This window comes from Heptranchias perlo, chromosome 1 (genome assembly GCF_035084215.1).
Source record: "Heptranchias perlo isolate sHepPer1 chromosome 1, sHepPer1.hap1, whole genome shotgun sequence".
In the NCBI taxonomy this organism is placed as follows: domain Eukaryota; kingdom Metazoa; phylum Chordata; class Chondrichthyes; order Hexanchiformes; family Hexanchidae; genus Heptranchias; species Heptranchias perlo.
Genome location: NC_090325.1, coordinates 96,072,251 through 96,088,686, shown reverse-complemented (window position 1 = coordinate 96,088,686; position 16,436 = coordinate 96,072,251). Strand labels below are relative to the sequence as shown.

Below are 16,436 nucleotides of genomic sequence, written 5' to 3'. Positions count from 1 at the left end.
GATACTGACACACATTCAAACTCTGACTATCCTTTGTTTGGCAAGTGAGCAGAAACAGAGAGAGATGAAAAACATAGCCACAACTTTGTGATACTGAGTGTGGGAGCACTACTAGTCTGGGTCATGGAGCAAAAGATGAATTGACGTTCGATCCCCATTCTATTCAATTTGTTATGAGTGACATGGGAGTGAAGTCAATGGAATAGTGGAAAAGTACAAAAGATAGTAATGCCTGGTGGTTACTGGTGCTTGCAGGCAGCCAGCTGCAGCAGTCTAAGAGCAGGCCATCATCTGCCCTAACTAGCATTGGCGGGAGGGTGTAATCACAGCATGACAAACTTACAAAGGCATAGAAATTTAGAATGGGAAAATAAAAATAAGGTCACGACACAGAACTCTAATGCTGGGGTCAAATTACATCTGGGTGCCCTGGTCCAGTTATCCTCCAGCCTCTAACTCCACTTCACCTGAAGACTACACTAAGGGGTCAATTTTAGGATGGCCGAGTGGGTGCTTTCGTGGCAGGGGGGTTCCTAAAATTAGGGAATCCCGGAGCGGGTCCGGAGCCCGGCTCCAACCCGCCCATTTCCGGGTTCCCCGAATCTGTGCGTGCTCAACCCCCCGCATGCGGGACTCCCACTGGCAATTAAAGGGGGCGGGATGACAGTTTAGATAGTTAGGGAGGTACTCGAGGTCATTGACAGACCTCACTGGGAAGAGATTTTAGTAGGGATGTGATTTTGGACTCTCCTCAGCGTGTTTCCCATGCTGTGGGAAACACTCCCTGTTGTTGTAGACGTGTTTCAGTCAGCAGCCATTGGGAGATGCAGAGGATTCCTTGACAGTTGGGGGGAATACCCCATTCATTGCAGCAGGGCACTCTGTCACCTCAGACAAAGTTTTGCCTGCCACACCGTTGTCTCCACACTGAAAATTATTACATCGTACCCTAAACTCTGCTGTCCAAACACATTTACCTACTTTGCGGACCCCCCTCACACTCACACCGTCAGGATGAGGGGGAGGGGGTTCCATAGCTGCATTCATCACTCCATTGGAGGATGAGCAACATCACCAGCCTCACCAGGCACGCCGTCCACCTCCGCCACGTGGAGCTACACAACACAGTGCTGCGCAACAGGCACCTGCACAAAGTAGTCGTGCAACTACACATACACCCATTGTAGGGTGACCCAACGGGTGGCATCAAGGGTGTTCATGGAGAACCCCATGAAAGGGCATTGTTGCACAAGCCAATCAAGAATGGCCAAGATGTGGCAGTAGTGGTGACAATATAACATGTAATGTGAGTTGATCAGAAATCAAATATAAGTAAAAACCATGACAAACCCTCAAACACCCTTGTGCATCCCCTTCATGCTCACGACACGTTTGCCTTACGCTTCCTACTACACATACGTGATGCATGCCCTGTGCTGCAGCACAGGTAGTGGCAGGTTGGGTGAGGCTGACCGTGAAAGAGATGCATGAGAGGGTGAGTATGAGACAGAGCCACGAGATTGTATGAGGATTGGGATGAGTGGTAGTGGTGGGGTGAGTACTGGCGAGGTGAGGAAGTGCAGGTAAGATGAGGATAAGGGTTCAGTGGGTGTAAGGAATGATGTGATAGAGTAGTGTTGGCAGTGCAGAAGGAGATGTGGGGTGGGGGCGGTGATGTGGCAGATGGAATTGTGGGGGAATGAGTAAGTGTACTCACTTCGGCTGACCTGGTTAGGTCATTGAAGCGCCTCCTGCACTGTATGCAGGTGCATGATACATTGGTGGCACTGGTGACCTCCTTTGCCACCTCGAGCGAGGCCTTCGTGGTGGCAGAGGCAGGCCACTTCTTCCCGTCCGCCAGGTGGAAGATCTCCCTCCTCCTCCTCCTCACCCCATCCAGTAAGACCTGGAATGAGGCATCATTAAACCTGGGAGCAGCCTTTCCCCGGGCTGCTCCATGCTGTAATTTTGCCTATTTTCTGCAGCGTCAGTCAGTGGAGGACTGCCCCTTTAAATAGGGCTCCTCCAGCTGACACCCTACGATGCGCCTGCGCAGTCCGCCCGACGCGCAGCTTTCCCGTGCAAAACCCGGAAGCCAAGGTAAGTGCCTTCAATTTACTTACAATCATGTGCCAAACCCACCGATTTTACTGGGCCCGTTACCGACGCGCCCTGTCGATCCCCCGCTGCCAACCCGCCTCCCTCCTAATATCAGGCCCATTTAGTGTCGACTTCTCATGTGCAATGCCATGGGAAAATCGACCAATGTCAGGGGAAAATCTCTTTGTATATGCTTTGTTATCTGTACTAGATGCTGGAAGTATTTTGAGGCAAGATGAGGCTGAATGGTCACTTCCAGTGCCAAAATTTCGATGATTTTCCTAAACAATACACATTTGAATTGGACCAATAACTACTGAGAGCACCTTTTCCTAATCTGGAAGTAGTTTTCGACCTGTGTACATGCTTGTGATTGGTCTTCAGCACCAAAAATTATAACTCAATCAATAATCTGTTAACATAACAGAACCAGTTTTGCAGAAGGCACATGCTTTATTATTTTTCTTCATTTTCTCTTCCCCAAGAAGTCAGGTCCCTTAAACCATGCCATTCTCCCCTGACAGACCTGCCAAAAGATATTGCTGACCAAGAAAGGAAAGAACAAGAGGACACACTCATACAAATCACTTCTCTCTTCCTCCCAAACAACAAGGTCAGGACTGGTGTAACCCAAGCACTTGGGAATGTTCGAGTACAGATGGAGGATCTCAATCTTATTCTAGCATACTTCTACTGGAGCTACCGGGCTTGTAATTTGTAATAAGTCAGTTGTATTCTGTGGGTTTTGTAATCTATATATTGCTTTTTAAATGGTACTTTACTGGGTACTCCAAGTCATGCAAGGGCGTACAAAAGGAACAGGTGAAACTGCTTCCACACATCCATGACTGATTGATTAAAAGATTTCACTGTGTGGAGAGGATTTAAAATTTTGTTTCTGACAAGGATTGGGGATATCACTAATGCAGAATGAAGTTTCAAGTTACATGCTGAGTTAGGTCGCAAAGGCATAGACTGTGAAGAAACAAAGCAGTGGGCACAGCACTACACTGGGGATATTGGAGAAATAATAAGCCAGTTTGCGAATACAAGCTCAGTTAGTATTTATTCCTGGTACTGATGATGATAGTCACACACACACACACACACACAATTAGTGCTATGAGGGCGAGAAAGCACGAGCGAAAGTGAGAGAGAGAATTAATTCTTTTTTTCCCCAATAATACAGGGGCCATGCTGTTTTGTATTAATAAAACAAATTATGCACTTATTCTCCAAAAGTCAAAATTCAGAATAGTTATATTATCGCAACATTTATAGGGTATTTCTACATTTTTAGCACTTGCAATCCTGGATAAATTGCACCAATTCACAAACACTTCTCTATTTGGGGAACTGTACTTCCAGTCAGCGTCAACAGCAAAAGTAAGTTCTGCTCCAACAGAATAAGGATAGTGATTACTTTTACTTGCATTATCATTTATTCTCAAAACATTGTAATGGTCTCTGGGAAATTCAAATTAGTATATTATAATGCAATGAATTTAAAACAACTTAAGAGCACAATGAGATAATTCTATTAGATTTTACTAGATCAGTTACATGCTGTGCAATGAAACAGCTGCATCTTCTTCATAATAAGTGTGATGAGCTTTACAAAATAAGTGCATTTTTCACCCCGCACACCACACAACAGAAACCAAAACAAAGAAACATCCAAAAAAAATCTTTAGTTCTAGCAGTTCAACTCTGGTCAAACCTCAGAGTTTGAATTTCTACCTCAACTAACATCAGAACACATGCACCCTCAGCAGGCAAGTTTCATTCTCACCTACATTGGAAGATGGATCAACTTTGAGTCAGCAGAGCATGACACCTCTTGGGGAAGCCAGGGACAAATGTGTGGCTCAGACTGTCCATCCGTCTTGGTTCAAGGAGGAAGCATGACATTAGAAGACAGTAGTTGGGAACAAAACTTTAGATAGGAATTGAAAAACTTGCACAGAGATTGTGACAATTACCACCCCCTCCCTTCTCCAAGTATAAGGTCATTTGTAACAAAGCTCAGTGGGGCTGTATCAATGAGAAACTTACCAGAGAGGTATTTTAAAAAGTCAACCTGCATTCCTGGCCCTGACCATGCCATCAGTTAAAGGAATGGCATCAAGCAGAGGCAAAATACTTCCCCAGATAGAAGGAGAAAACAAGAACTAAATGAATGCAAGTCAACTTGGGGGCATTCTTATAGCAACCAGTTAAAAGTACCATTGACAAAGGCCAAGGAGAAAGTTGTCTGCCTACCACGTCAGATTCAGAATAATGAATTGAAAAAAAAAGAGGAAATGGAAGATAATGGTAATCTTTCCAGGGTAATTATAATGCATCTAATAAGACCGTCCATTAATTTTTCACCCAGATCAGAACAATAATGTTGTGAAATGGCTCAATTTGGCACATTTGTATTATTATAGCACAAAGACATCACACATTTGAAGAAATTGATCCATTCACTATCCAAATAAAAAGCTATAGCATTAGGGGAAAGCGTGGATTTTGAGAATGTCCCTAAAGTGTCATGAGAGAAACAAAGGTGTCAATGATACATCTTTATGAGGAGTGAGATTAAATTAGGAAATGAGAGATTGCAACCATGTTAAATGGAAGCATTTTGTAAACTATTCCTAAGAGACAGAAACGGGTAATATTTCTGAATTAGAAAGCAACAGTTATCGAAATACCACAAACATTAATAAAGAAGATACAATTATCCAAAAAGCAGTCAAATTCCATAGGATGTGCAAATACCACTTGTAAACTCGGAGTCCAATTTTTTAAAAAAATGCAGCTTACACAAATGTCAAAGTTTGCACCATCCCATTTTATTATAAATTTAGAATTAAAGTAGTAATTTATCAATCTGCACAGAATCCAATTCAAAGTTTAACTTTTTCAGATCTCAAGTAAATTCTTAATACTCATACATTGAGTTTCTGCCAATAACATCAGCCCAATTGGAGCGGAATCGGCCAAATCAGCGCAAAAGATCGGGGAATTTTAAATGTGAGTTGCATCCAAAACCACGTGTTTTACGCTGGTTCAAGATTCAATTCGCCTGAATTAGGCCTCGCCCACACAACTGGCCATGCCCCAGGTTGAAATTACGAGATTTCGCCGATTGCACTGATTAGGGAAGTCTTCAAATTTTGTTGATTTTCTTAGGCGCACAGGCACTTGCGCAGGGCCGGAACTTGCTCAGAGCAGCGTGGCAACGCTCGCCGCAGCTCCTGCGAATTAAATTAATGAATATACTTACTGTGGGCTCTGTGGCATCAACTTGCTTGATTTTGAACTGTTAAAAAATTGTGCACTATCTACTCAGCCTCCGAGCAGCGTGAGTTGATGCGCATGGAACAGTCTGTGAGAATAGAAGACATGCCCACAAAATCTGTCAGGAAGAGAAGTCACGCCCACAAGCAGGCAAGCAGACTTCATTCATTCAAAGTTAGTATTCTGGAAGTCATTGTAAATAAAAAATTTAATTTTAAAAAAATAAAAAGCTAAAGAAATAATTCAATTAAAGAGACAGAAAGGAAAAGTAAAAAATAAAAAAAAAATTGAAAAATTAAATTTTATGACCAAAAACTATTAAAATAAGTAGTATGAGACATTTTTAAAATTTAATTTTTTAGTTGTTTGACAATCATTAAGACTAACCGCGCTTTTAAAACTTAGTTTAGACTTGGTATTTTTAAGTGTATCTGTTTGGTGGCGTAATTAGTTCCTTTCCAGCTGGGCGGATGAGCAAGTTGGCGATTATTCAGTGATTTCTCTGATTACAGCGTGTGATGTCCCTTTATTTCGAAGCTGTCAAATCGCCAGCGAACCACTAGCAGCAAGTTCACGATTTTCGCATTTTAGTGCACATGTGCAAACGCGGGAACTTGCTCCTTCGATTCACCATTAAAAACAGAGAGCACTGTTGAGCTCCTCCATTATTTCGGGAGCAAGTTCTGCCCCATTAGGTTTTTCATATCAAAATTTAATTTACTAAGAAATTGACAATTGTACACCAATGGAGCTGTTAAATGGTCCTGTATAGTTTTTTTTAAAAAAAAGTCATTTTCAGTGATTTTAAAATCACCCTTATTCAAATGCTTATTTTTGCTGATAAACCAATTTTTAGCTGGATTAACAAAACCACTCTTAAATACATCAAAGAATACTTTTTAATGGAAAGGGGAAAAAAGAAACAATTATGATCTATTACACTGGCCAATTGTGCAGGTTCATGGAAGATTTTACGTTTGTGATTATGCAAATGAATTTTAGCAGAAACTTGAAGCCTAACCTAATCAGCGCAATTTCAAGTGCATTTTCGGTTCAATTTCCCGATTGTGCCCAAAGTGGAAACTCTACCCTCGCCAAGACAATTTTTTTTGATTAGCTAGATAGCTGACACATGTGGAAGCCCATCATCATATTTAAGTGCCTCCAAATCAAACTACTGAGAAATCTGCACCTGTAGAATTACTCTTTGCCCAAATGGGTGCATAGTTTCTCCTCCAAACCCTACTTAACAGAAATCTTAGACAGAAGTTGGTGGAACGAAAGCTTAGAGATCCCTCACAAAGTGTGCACAGGGGCAATGCTGAAGTTTAACCAACTGAAACTATACAGCTTGCCACCACAGAGCACTGGTAAGTTCCCTGCTGCTTATCCATCTATGACCACCCACATTTATTTGTAGAGTTATCTGGGGCAGTGGGAAAAATTCCAACTCCAGATGACAAGTTGATCCTCCCAGTTCCATTACTGTTGTGCTCGAGTCAGGTATCAGATTACCCAGTTTGCGACAGAGCATCACCTTGATTCCAAACTTCCATTGCTTGGGCGTCATCTCAACACCAAAGAGATCCTGCTTAGCTGCTAAAAGGAGAATATTCACTAGTTGGCGATTAGACAGCTGACGAGCATGAGTTTGAGCCTTAATTAGGTGGACAGAAGGTACCATGAGTTCTTCACAAGCAGCATGTGGAGCAGCACAACTTACCATAAGATGTGTAAATGAATTGCCATCATCTTTCTCACTGCAGCATGGACACAAATAATATCCCATGGATCTACTCAGGGGTACTCAGTGACAAATCAGTGTAGGCCGGAGCCTTCGTTTGTAGCCTCTTCCCCTTTTTGCCATAAATTCACCACACAGCACAGTCCTGGGTCGCATACATGGCCTGAAGGAAGGTCTTCTATTGCACATCTCAGTTTATGACAATGAAAGAGAACAGTTTGGGCACATCTATATGGCACAAGCTTAATCTGCATTGGGAATTTACTGTCACTGAAGAAAAATGAGAAAGACCAAGTATCCTTCATCTCTTTTTAGCATGGTTCCATAAGACTGTGTCCAGACTCAAAACTGACGACCACCAGGAGCTGCAGATACCAATATGAATTAACAGTTGGTATCTTCCAACTAATACCTTTGGGATCCCCTCTTAGACCACGAAAAGTCACAATACTCACTTAGGGCACCCACCAACATATCCCATAGGTTAGCTGACTGTTCAAAATGGTGGGTGGAATCAGTTAGATCCCTAGGTGAGTCCACCAACAACACAATACAAAAAGAGTGCTGCAACTCTTTCAGAAATGCCTAGAACAGACGCTCCAAGTCCATCCTTTAAGATGCCAACCAAAGCATCATTGATGATGTTGACTAGGGTGTAGACAACTTTATTTTGTTACTCCTTTCAGAAAATAGATTCAGTCAGTGCCTCCCCTGCCCTTACGTGAATTTTGGAGCCGTAATACACATCTTGAATTAAATCCAAGAATTGGCTATGTATTCCCATTCCTTCCAGCTTCTTTGTGGCTTTACAAAAATCAACGAAAGAAAGTGTTTTTCTCCGCCATGAATGTTATGGCACTCCATGATCTTGAATAAAGCCATAACTTGTCCTATACATTCTTTACTGCAGAGAGATCGATGTACATGCCGCAGTAGCCCAACGTACACTTTAAGGGTCATTAGTTTTCAGGATCAGTAGGATCCTTCTTCTTGTGGATAGAAACCACAACTGTAGTCTGGAATACCGACTATGCCGATCTGAAACAGAATCCTATTCAACAGCATCAGAAGAACCATGAAATGGTGAACCCCAGTGCAGTTCACTAACACAATTGCCATTCAACCCCTTACCTTGAGCAGCTTTTAGCAGTTTGGGTATGAACATTGTCCTGGCCTACTGCCTTACCATTAGCCAGGTAACATGCTGTGGAGTCCAGTTCCTCCCACTGAACTTTCATTGAATCTGCCTGTCTGTGCAGCACACTCTACCAGTTTCTTCAACCTCCATGCAGATGGGCCCTTGCTACAGCTTGTTGAGTCAGGCACCAATCCAGTATAATGCTCCCTCCAGACTCCAAGGATGTGTTGCACGTTCATTGGAGAGCAGAGGACTTGACAGTCATTAGCACTAGCCCAGAGGAACACTTACAAATATATAACTGTGTAGATGGACACATATAAATATGCAAGTAAAGTTTCTTGCTCACCCAATATAGAAGGAATCAATAGTCTACATCAAAAAGTGAACGACCAAGTCTGCCATTTTTATGAGAGAACATTACTTTTGGGAAAGGGGGAAGCACTGCCTAATTGTGGACATGATTTTCATGCTGGTGTAGCTAATACAGAGATTTTCATGTAGCTTCCCAAGAACAGATTTTGAAAAGATGAAAAACCTCCATTTCAATTCGATGACTCATTGGAGAAAACAAAATCATGGTATGGGAATGAGCTATCAAGATCGCAAAAATCCCAGGTTTGACCCTTGAGCGGGACAGGTTTAGTTGATCTCACTGGGGGTTGGGGGAGTTGAGGGGTGGCAGTACAATCAGCCTCAATTCTCAAAAGAAAAATCTTCAGGGTTGCCCTCGTTAAGTGCTTCTGCTGAAAGTGCATGGCGGTTAAGGACAGGATGGGGGTTGGCTGTGATGCTTCCTACAAATTAAGTCTTTTCACATCCACTACCTGAGCTCAGACATGAAAACTGTCACTGGAGGGCTGCAGGCATTCAGGACTCTACATCACAGCATCAGTCATTGCCTTCAGGAGAGGATGAGAGAAAATGAAAGGAAATGAATAAAAATCCTCATCAAATCTCATTGAAATCTGCTATTTCAAATCGGAACAAAGGCAGAGCACTGCTTAGGTGATGTCATGATGTGGAGATGCCGGTGATGGACTGGGGTGGACAAATGTAAGGAGTCTTACAACACCAGGTTAGAGTCCAACAGCTTTATTTGAAATCACAAGCTTTCGGAGCTTTCCTCCTTCGTCAGGTGAGTCACTCACCTGACGAAGGAGGAAAGCTCCGAAAGCTTGTGATTTCAAATAAAGCTGTTGGACTCTAACCTGGTGTTGTAAGACTCCTTACATAGGTGATGTCAGCCATGGGCTCAGTCACGGAGCTACTTCATGGATTTAATAGCGATCTTTTTCATTCCTGGACACTCATCCAAACATGATTATTTTCTACTTCTGTTCTGACCAAGCATTCTCTAAACAAATGGGATTGGATAGATCCTAATATGGAGACGGCATCGTGACTCAACTAGTGATATTGGCAATAAACGGAGACTGTGTAAATTATGTAAAGAGCTAAGCCCTCAGATTTTCCAGTCACCATCTTGAGAAGAGCACCGACGGCATGAACAAACTGTATAAATTACTGACCAGAAATTACCTGTTAACCATCGCCGTATTCTATTGAAAAGTGCCTTCTAAATCATGCCTATTCCTCAGAAGAACAGACCTTTTCCACGTATATTTATTTAGGGCATGGATAAGCTTAAATATGGACAATAAGGGCAGATATTGTTTGTGCTGAAAGCTACAGAAAAAAAACTAATTTTACACACCTGTAGAGGTGACCAATCAGTGCTGCAAGAGTAACCCTATTGACACGTGGTAATGTTTGTATTAACATTCTGTACTTTTCCAGTCGCTCCTTTTCATCTTGTACATCTGGTGACAAAAGATCATAAGAGTTAAGCACAGTCAGAAAGTTCACAAAAAAGCAATACATCAAATGGACTCAACACGAGTGAATTGTGTAACTATATATATATATAGATATTATATATATATATTATGGAGCGGTGCCCTTCGTGACATAAGATAGCAGGTTGCTGGGAGTTGTGTGTTCTCTCATGGGCTCCAGCTGAACTCATTTTAATGAGATATTAAGCACTTTACGGCATGGAAAGTTCCGCTTACAGAATTCTACAGGGAGTTAATATCCAATCTCCCCTAAACAAACAAAAAACTTTTATGCAATTCAGCTTTCAGTGAATTCATCCAGCAGCTCACTGAGCACATATGAAATACCTTTGCACTCTGGGGCTTTATGATTTATGGAATTCATTGTGATTTGTGGTTTGGGGTTTGTATCTTACTTTGTTGCAACCTTTCCTAAAATTACAAACTTAAAATACCCACAAGAAATATGCAAACATAAATTCATGATGTATTTGGATTTGAAAATGAGATGCATTAAAACGCTAGGGTTGGGATGAATATATATTTTTTTGCTGTGATGAAAGAAGCTAAAATAGATGGAAGACATGATGGAGTGAATATGGTGTGTTGTGCAGATAAAAGAGAACATAAAGGGGTTGAATTTAAAATCACAAAGCCTATGTATGTGACATTGCTAAACGTCAATTTTGCTAAAAGTTTAACCATTTCAGGACTATCCATCTTTCTCTGAAGTTTAAATGTGTCAAGTTATTTGTTGAAAGAAGCACTTTGTTTCTTGACTTTAGGACAAGATTAGAAAATGTATTGATGTTTCTTTATCAAAAGTAGCTTGCAGAGTCTTACGACATTTATAGAAAAAAATTCTGCTTTGCATCAACAAAACTTTAATTAGTGTATGTCGTGACATAATTGAAACATTATTTCACTTTTCTCAGCTCAAGTGGAAAATTAGTAGATAATCCAATATTTTGAAAACCTTTTTGAAAACATCTGAGATTTGGTTTGATTAGTGATATGGCTGCAAAATGTATTTCAAAGTTATTGTGCAGTCATTTAGATAGCAATAAATGAAACCAAGTCAAACACTACTTGATTGTGGAGGTCAAATCATGTAACTTATAAAAGCAAAAGCTGCTAACAATCTTCCAACAGAGTGGCAAAATTAAAAATCGCAGAGACTACTAGTTATTAAAAATGACATTCCTGGATGCTATTGTTACCATGGTGATATCATTTAAAGTGACCCTTTTCCTGAAACATTATTTTTTATTTGAAACCTTTTGGAAAGTTAGAATTATATCTATAAAATATAGAAAACAGGAATGAGTTACTATGCTGAAAGATGGAAAGTTCTAATATTTAACTTCAAAAATTCTAAATGAGTCACTAGCTGTAGGTATATTACAAGTAATGAAGGTAATGCTCTGTTGCAAAGTGCAAAATTGCAATTGCTCAGGTGTCAGAGACTGACTAGAATTAATGAGGTGCAGACTGCAGAACGTAGTTATCTATTCAAACTGGCCAGACAAAAGCCAGTAAATGCAATAACACAAAGACCTGTCTGATATATTTATGTTACATTAGAATCATGTCTGATGCTACTTGCTACTGGTGTAGCACATAAACCAGGTAAATCAAGTAACTGCTTTACTGGTGTGCAAGTGTACTAAAGAATAAAGTGCAGTGTTCTGGCGATGGCCATCAGTGGACTGACTAATTAATTCTTCCATAGTAGGATGCAGTCTCTCCTATATCTTCTCCCTCAGCTTCCCCAAAGAATAGTTCCTGATACCAGCTGGATGATTGGTCTGTAATAATGATGAATAGCGGTAAGGAGGGGGGAAAAAAGAATAGCCCAGTCAATTCATGCTATTCTCGCACATTGTCTTGGTGTCAGCTTAACAGCAGCTCCTGCAGAAGCCTGGAAACTTGACACACTATTCAGGTATTTAATGGGGCAAGAGAAAAATAATATCTAAAGAAAAATCATGTTTAAAAAAAACCCATCCATATAAAGGTCATTTTTATTATCTGATATACTGACAATATCTACGTAACTTGCCAACTTGTATACCTCAAGAGTTTACCACCTACTTTACAACAAAAAATATAGAATTTGAGTGTCACATGAACATCTGAAAATAAGGTACTCATAGATGGAAATAAATGAAATTTTAGCGAGTGCATTAAAGGGATTTTTTTTTCTTTTCTCTGTTCCCAGAAGCGCCTATAGAGAAACTACATGTCTAGGATTTTCCGATCCTGGTGTACAAGTAAGTAATTTAAGCAAATATTGACTGTATAACAGATAACAAAAGTAACCTTGGTATAGAGGTTTTTAAAGATAAATCAAATTTTATTAAGACATGAAAACCAAGAAGTTCCTGGCAGGCTGCTACAGTGCTTGAGGTGTTGTGGGGTAGGGTTGGGATTTCTGCCTGGTCCAGATCCCACATCTGCTCAAAATTTCTGGTCAGCGAGTTTCTATATTTTGGGCGGGTGGCCACTGCGTGTTGACACAACTGGAATGTCTGTCTCAGTGGTGGCTGGTAGGTGAGGGGGTGGGGTACGGGTAAAGGAGAAAGAGAAGAATTTTGCTGCAGCATATCGGAGCCAGCTGAGCCAGATGATGTTGAAGAAAGAAGGTTTGAAAGTCTTCATGTAGGCGTCCAATGCGTCTGAGGCAACTGGTGGAATTTAGGACAGATGACTAATAATATTTGTACCGAGACATACAGATCCAGTCTATCACTGATTTTGGTGATGGAACGGATCTGTAAGACCCATTAAGATGTTTCGACCTCTTGCTAGAATAAGACATCATTAATTATGTTTACATTAAGAACAAAAGGTAAGAATCACAAGGTACACAAACGTTTTACATTACCTAGTGCAGACAACCAGTATGGGTATAATTCCTTGGTGAGTAGAGCATCATCTATTTCGAACAGGAATTTCTTCATCACATCTGCTACATCACCTAGCTGATGTTCCCCAATTCTCAGCTTCACATTTCTGGCATCTTTTCTAAATTGATCCAGAAGCAGGTTAACTCGTGATGGTGTGCCGTTTTTTTGGTAAATTCCTTCACAGCCAAGCCCTAATGATAAATAAATTATACTTCATTAAACACACACACACAAAATACAGTTCTACTTTATTTAAGAGGGACCAAAGTCTCCATTCAACAGAAATCTGAAAATGTTTGTGTTAAATAAAGGCTCACAACACGAGTGCATTCATAAGTCCAAGTGGTGAAGATAATGCCCTAAGAGCTACAGAATTGTGCTAAAATACCCAGCATCAAATATGAGCGCATCAATGCATACATTTAGGAATCACTTCTGTAATTTGAGAGGGATGTATTTTCTCACTTTAATTTAAATCTATACTTCTGGGCACAATAAAAATGTAAATTTTTGATCTTTTTGGGAGTATCAAAACAGGTAACAAACTGATGTGTGACTTGTTTGATGTGGCTGTTCCATTGCACAACTACTTCATTGATAATGAAGGCAGTAAAAATTATCCTCTACCAAGTGGCTATTTTTCAGTCAATCACACACAGGATTTTACCCCAAGGTTAAAAAGAATTTTTACCGATGCCTATGTTCCATAGCAATACCAGACAATAGAAGATTACTGGCCTCTGAATGATAACAATATGAAGTGACCACTGATAATCAAATGCCCAACTGAAGGTCATTCTACCTCTCTTGAAACCCCAAACTTATTATCTAATCATCACATCCTGATTTATTTAGCCTTTGTAATCGTACTCTTTTCTTTTCAGCCATTGGGAGTGTCCTGCACTATGAGCTTCAGCCTTTTGGCTTCATTTCGCAGCAGTAAAATAAATTTGCATAGCGAGTGATTAGTCCACACAGCTTGAAGAGCTAATATTTGACTGGAGTGATAGGCTATGAGAGAATAAACACCAACTCATTATAAAGACTGAAATACTGCCACAAGGGTTGCAGAAGTAACCTGAATGTATAAGCATATCCAGTTACCTTTTCAAACGATTAGGCAATAGTCTGGAACACAATCAGATTTTATGAACTTTATATTTTGTTCCTCTCCACCTTTTCCTCAAGGAAACTCACTTTCGTGCATCATCCTCCATCCACAAGGATGAGACATTTATTGACCAGCTAGTAGGAGGTACAATTCCAGTTGAGTTGAATGAGGCCAGTCTCACCTAGCACCCTGATCCCTATCCACCAAACAAGAATGACAGAATGCTCCATTTCCACAAGCCGGCAGCCTTGCCACAATCTGACGTGATGTATGCTCCCGGTTGATTGAGACAATTTGCCATAATCAGACTCCCTCGTGTATTATTCTCCAATGTGTAAGTGAGATTATCGATATAATTGTGCCCAAGCCTTATTTATACTGTCAAACAAAGCAATTACATTCTTAAAAGAAATATACAAATATCATCACATATTGAAGCAAAATCCACTCATATGTAAATCACATACATACAAAAAATACTTTTGCTGAAGAGTCCCAAGCTTCCCCTTTACAATTCTATGCTGTAGACCTTACCTACATGCAACTTTGGGCACATTTAGGCTAAATAGGAAATATCTTAAAATTAACTATTAATCCCAACTGAATCTACTGTTCTCCAACAATGAGGAATGAAAAATAAAAATCCTATTGATATAGTAAACACTTGATTGTGCTTGGACACAAACCTACCTCATCTGCTTACTTTCACATAAGGAGTTACACAAAATAGCACACGTGGCATTGAGTGGATCGATTCATGAGGTGAAAAGATTCCTGTTGTACTGGTTATTTCATTTTTCACCATTCTTGTAACAGGAAGGGTAACAGTTTATTATTGGCAGCACACAGTAATCTACTCTTCAGGACAACAGGATAATGGCACGGTCCGTTCCTGAATCAAGTTTAATACTGGCTTGCAACTATGATCTCATTTCTGTGCTTTTAAATCTTTCTATCAATATATTAAGCCAACATATATTTGTGCCTCCTTCTATAGTACCAAAATTTCACAAAGTGATTCTTCCATAAGCTCAAATAGTTAAGGCAGTGAGTCACTGAACACTACAGACCAGGATGTTCTCAGGTTCAAATCCCAGTCTATTTCAGCTATGATAGAAGTGCTGGAATCAGCTTCAGTGCCCCTGGGTTAGGAAAGAGAAAATTAGCCAAGGTTCATGCTCCTGATTGCTATCCACCGTCTCGTCGATAGTGCATATGTGGACATCAGGTGAGGTTGATGATCAGGCTTGGCTCCTCACAGTCAAATACCTTGTCAACACTCAGCGTCTAGGCTTACACATGAAGATTGGCCACTTGGGTGAAGAACCATTGGGAGTCTGATGCCCATGGAACTCTACTCCAGCAAGAGGTCAATGTGTATAAATATAAAGAAAAAATAATGTAAATCATGAGAAAGGAAAAATAAATGGGAAAATGCTGAAAGACACAGATCTGTCAGCACCTGAAGGACCAAAGATTTAACGTTTCAGATGCAGATCCTTCGCAACTAAAGGGAACGGGATGATATGCTCCAATTTATAAGCATTTAAAGCATTCAGGGGAGAAGAGGAAAATATTTATAAGATATTATACACCAAGGAGTCCTAGAAAAATTTAGGTGAAAGGGAAAACTCTCTGGTGGTTGGAGTCATATCTGACATGCAAGAAGATGGTGGTGGTTGTTGCAGACCAGTCTTCACAGCCCTGAGAATCACTGCCAGAGTTTCTCAAGGCAGCATCTTCAGCCCAACCACCTATGCTGTTTCATCATTGATCTTACGTCTGCCATATGGTCAAGAGTGGAGTTGTACATTAACAATTCATTGTTCAGCTCCATTCACAATTCCTCCAATTGCAAAGCAGCCCAGGCCAGCCTATAACATGACTTGGACAACATCCAGGCATGAACTGACAAATGGCAGATAAAATTCTTGTCACATAAGTGCCAGGCAAAGAGCATCTCCAACAACAAAAGGCCGAACCATCTCCCTGATTTTCAACAACACCACAATCACCGAGTCTCCCATCATCAACATTCTGGGAGTCACCATTAACCAGAGGTATAACTGGACCAGCCATTTCAACACCCTGGCTACAAGAGCAAAGCAGAGGCTAGGTGCTCCATGACAAGTGTCTCAAAGCCTCTCCACCAATTACAAAACATATCAGGGGTCAGCTACAAAAACTCAACACCATCCAGGAAAGAGTAGTTCACTTGATTGGCACCCTTGCCACTGAACTTAATATTCACCCACTCCACTACTGCTACACTGTGGCTGCAGTATGTATTATCTACAGGATGCACTGC

General features: G+C 40.6%; 1 protein-coding gene across 1 annotated transcript in view; it reads right to left on the bottom strand.

The window, feature by feature from the left end:
• Nucleotides 1–16,436, bottom strand: part of arap2 (ArfGAP with RhoGAP domain, ankyrin repeat and PH domain 2) — a 332,431-nt gene that overhangs the window by 70,834 nt on the left and 245,161 nt on the right. Inside the window, exons 21-22 of the mRNA XM_067988973.1 lie at nucleotides 12,996–13,208; nucleotides 9,988–10,093 (exon numbers count right to left, since the gene is read on the bottom strand). Of these exons, the coding sequence (XP_067845074.1) occupies nucleotides 9,988–10,093; nucleotides 12,996–13,208 (319 nt within the window). The remainder of the gene's footprint in view (nucleotides 1–9,987; nucleotides 10,094–12,995; nucleotides 13,209–16,436) is intronic.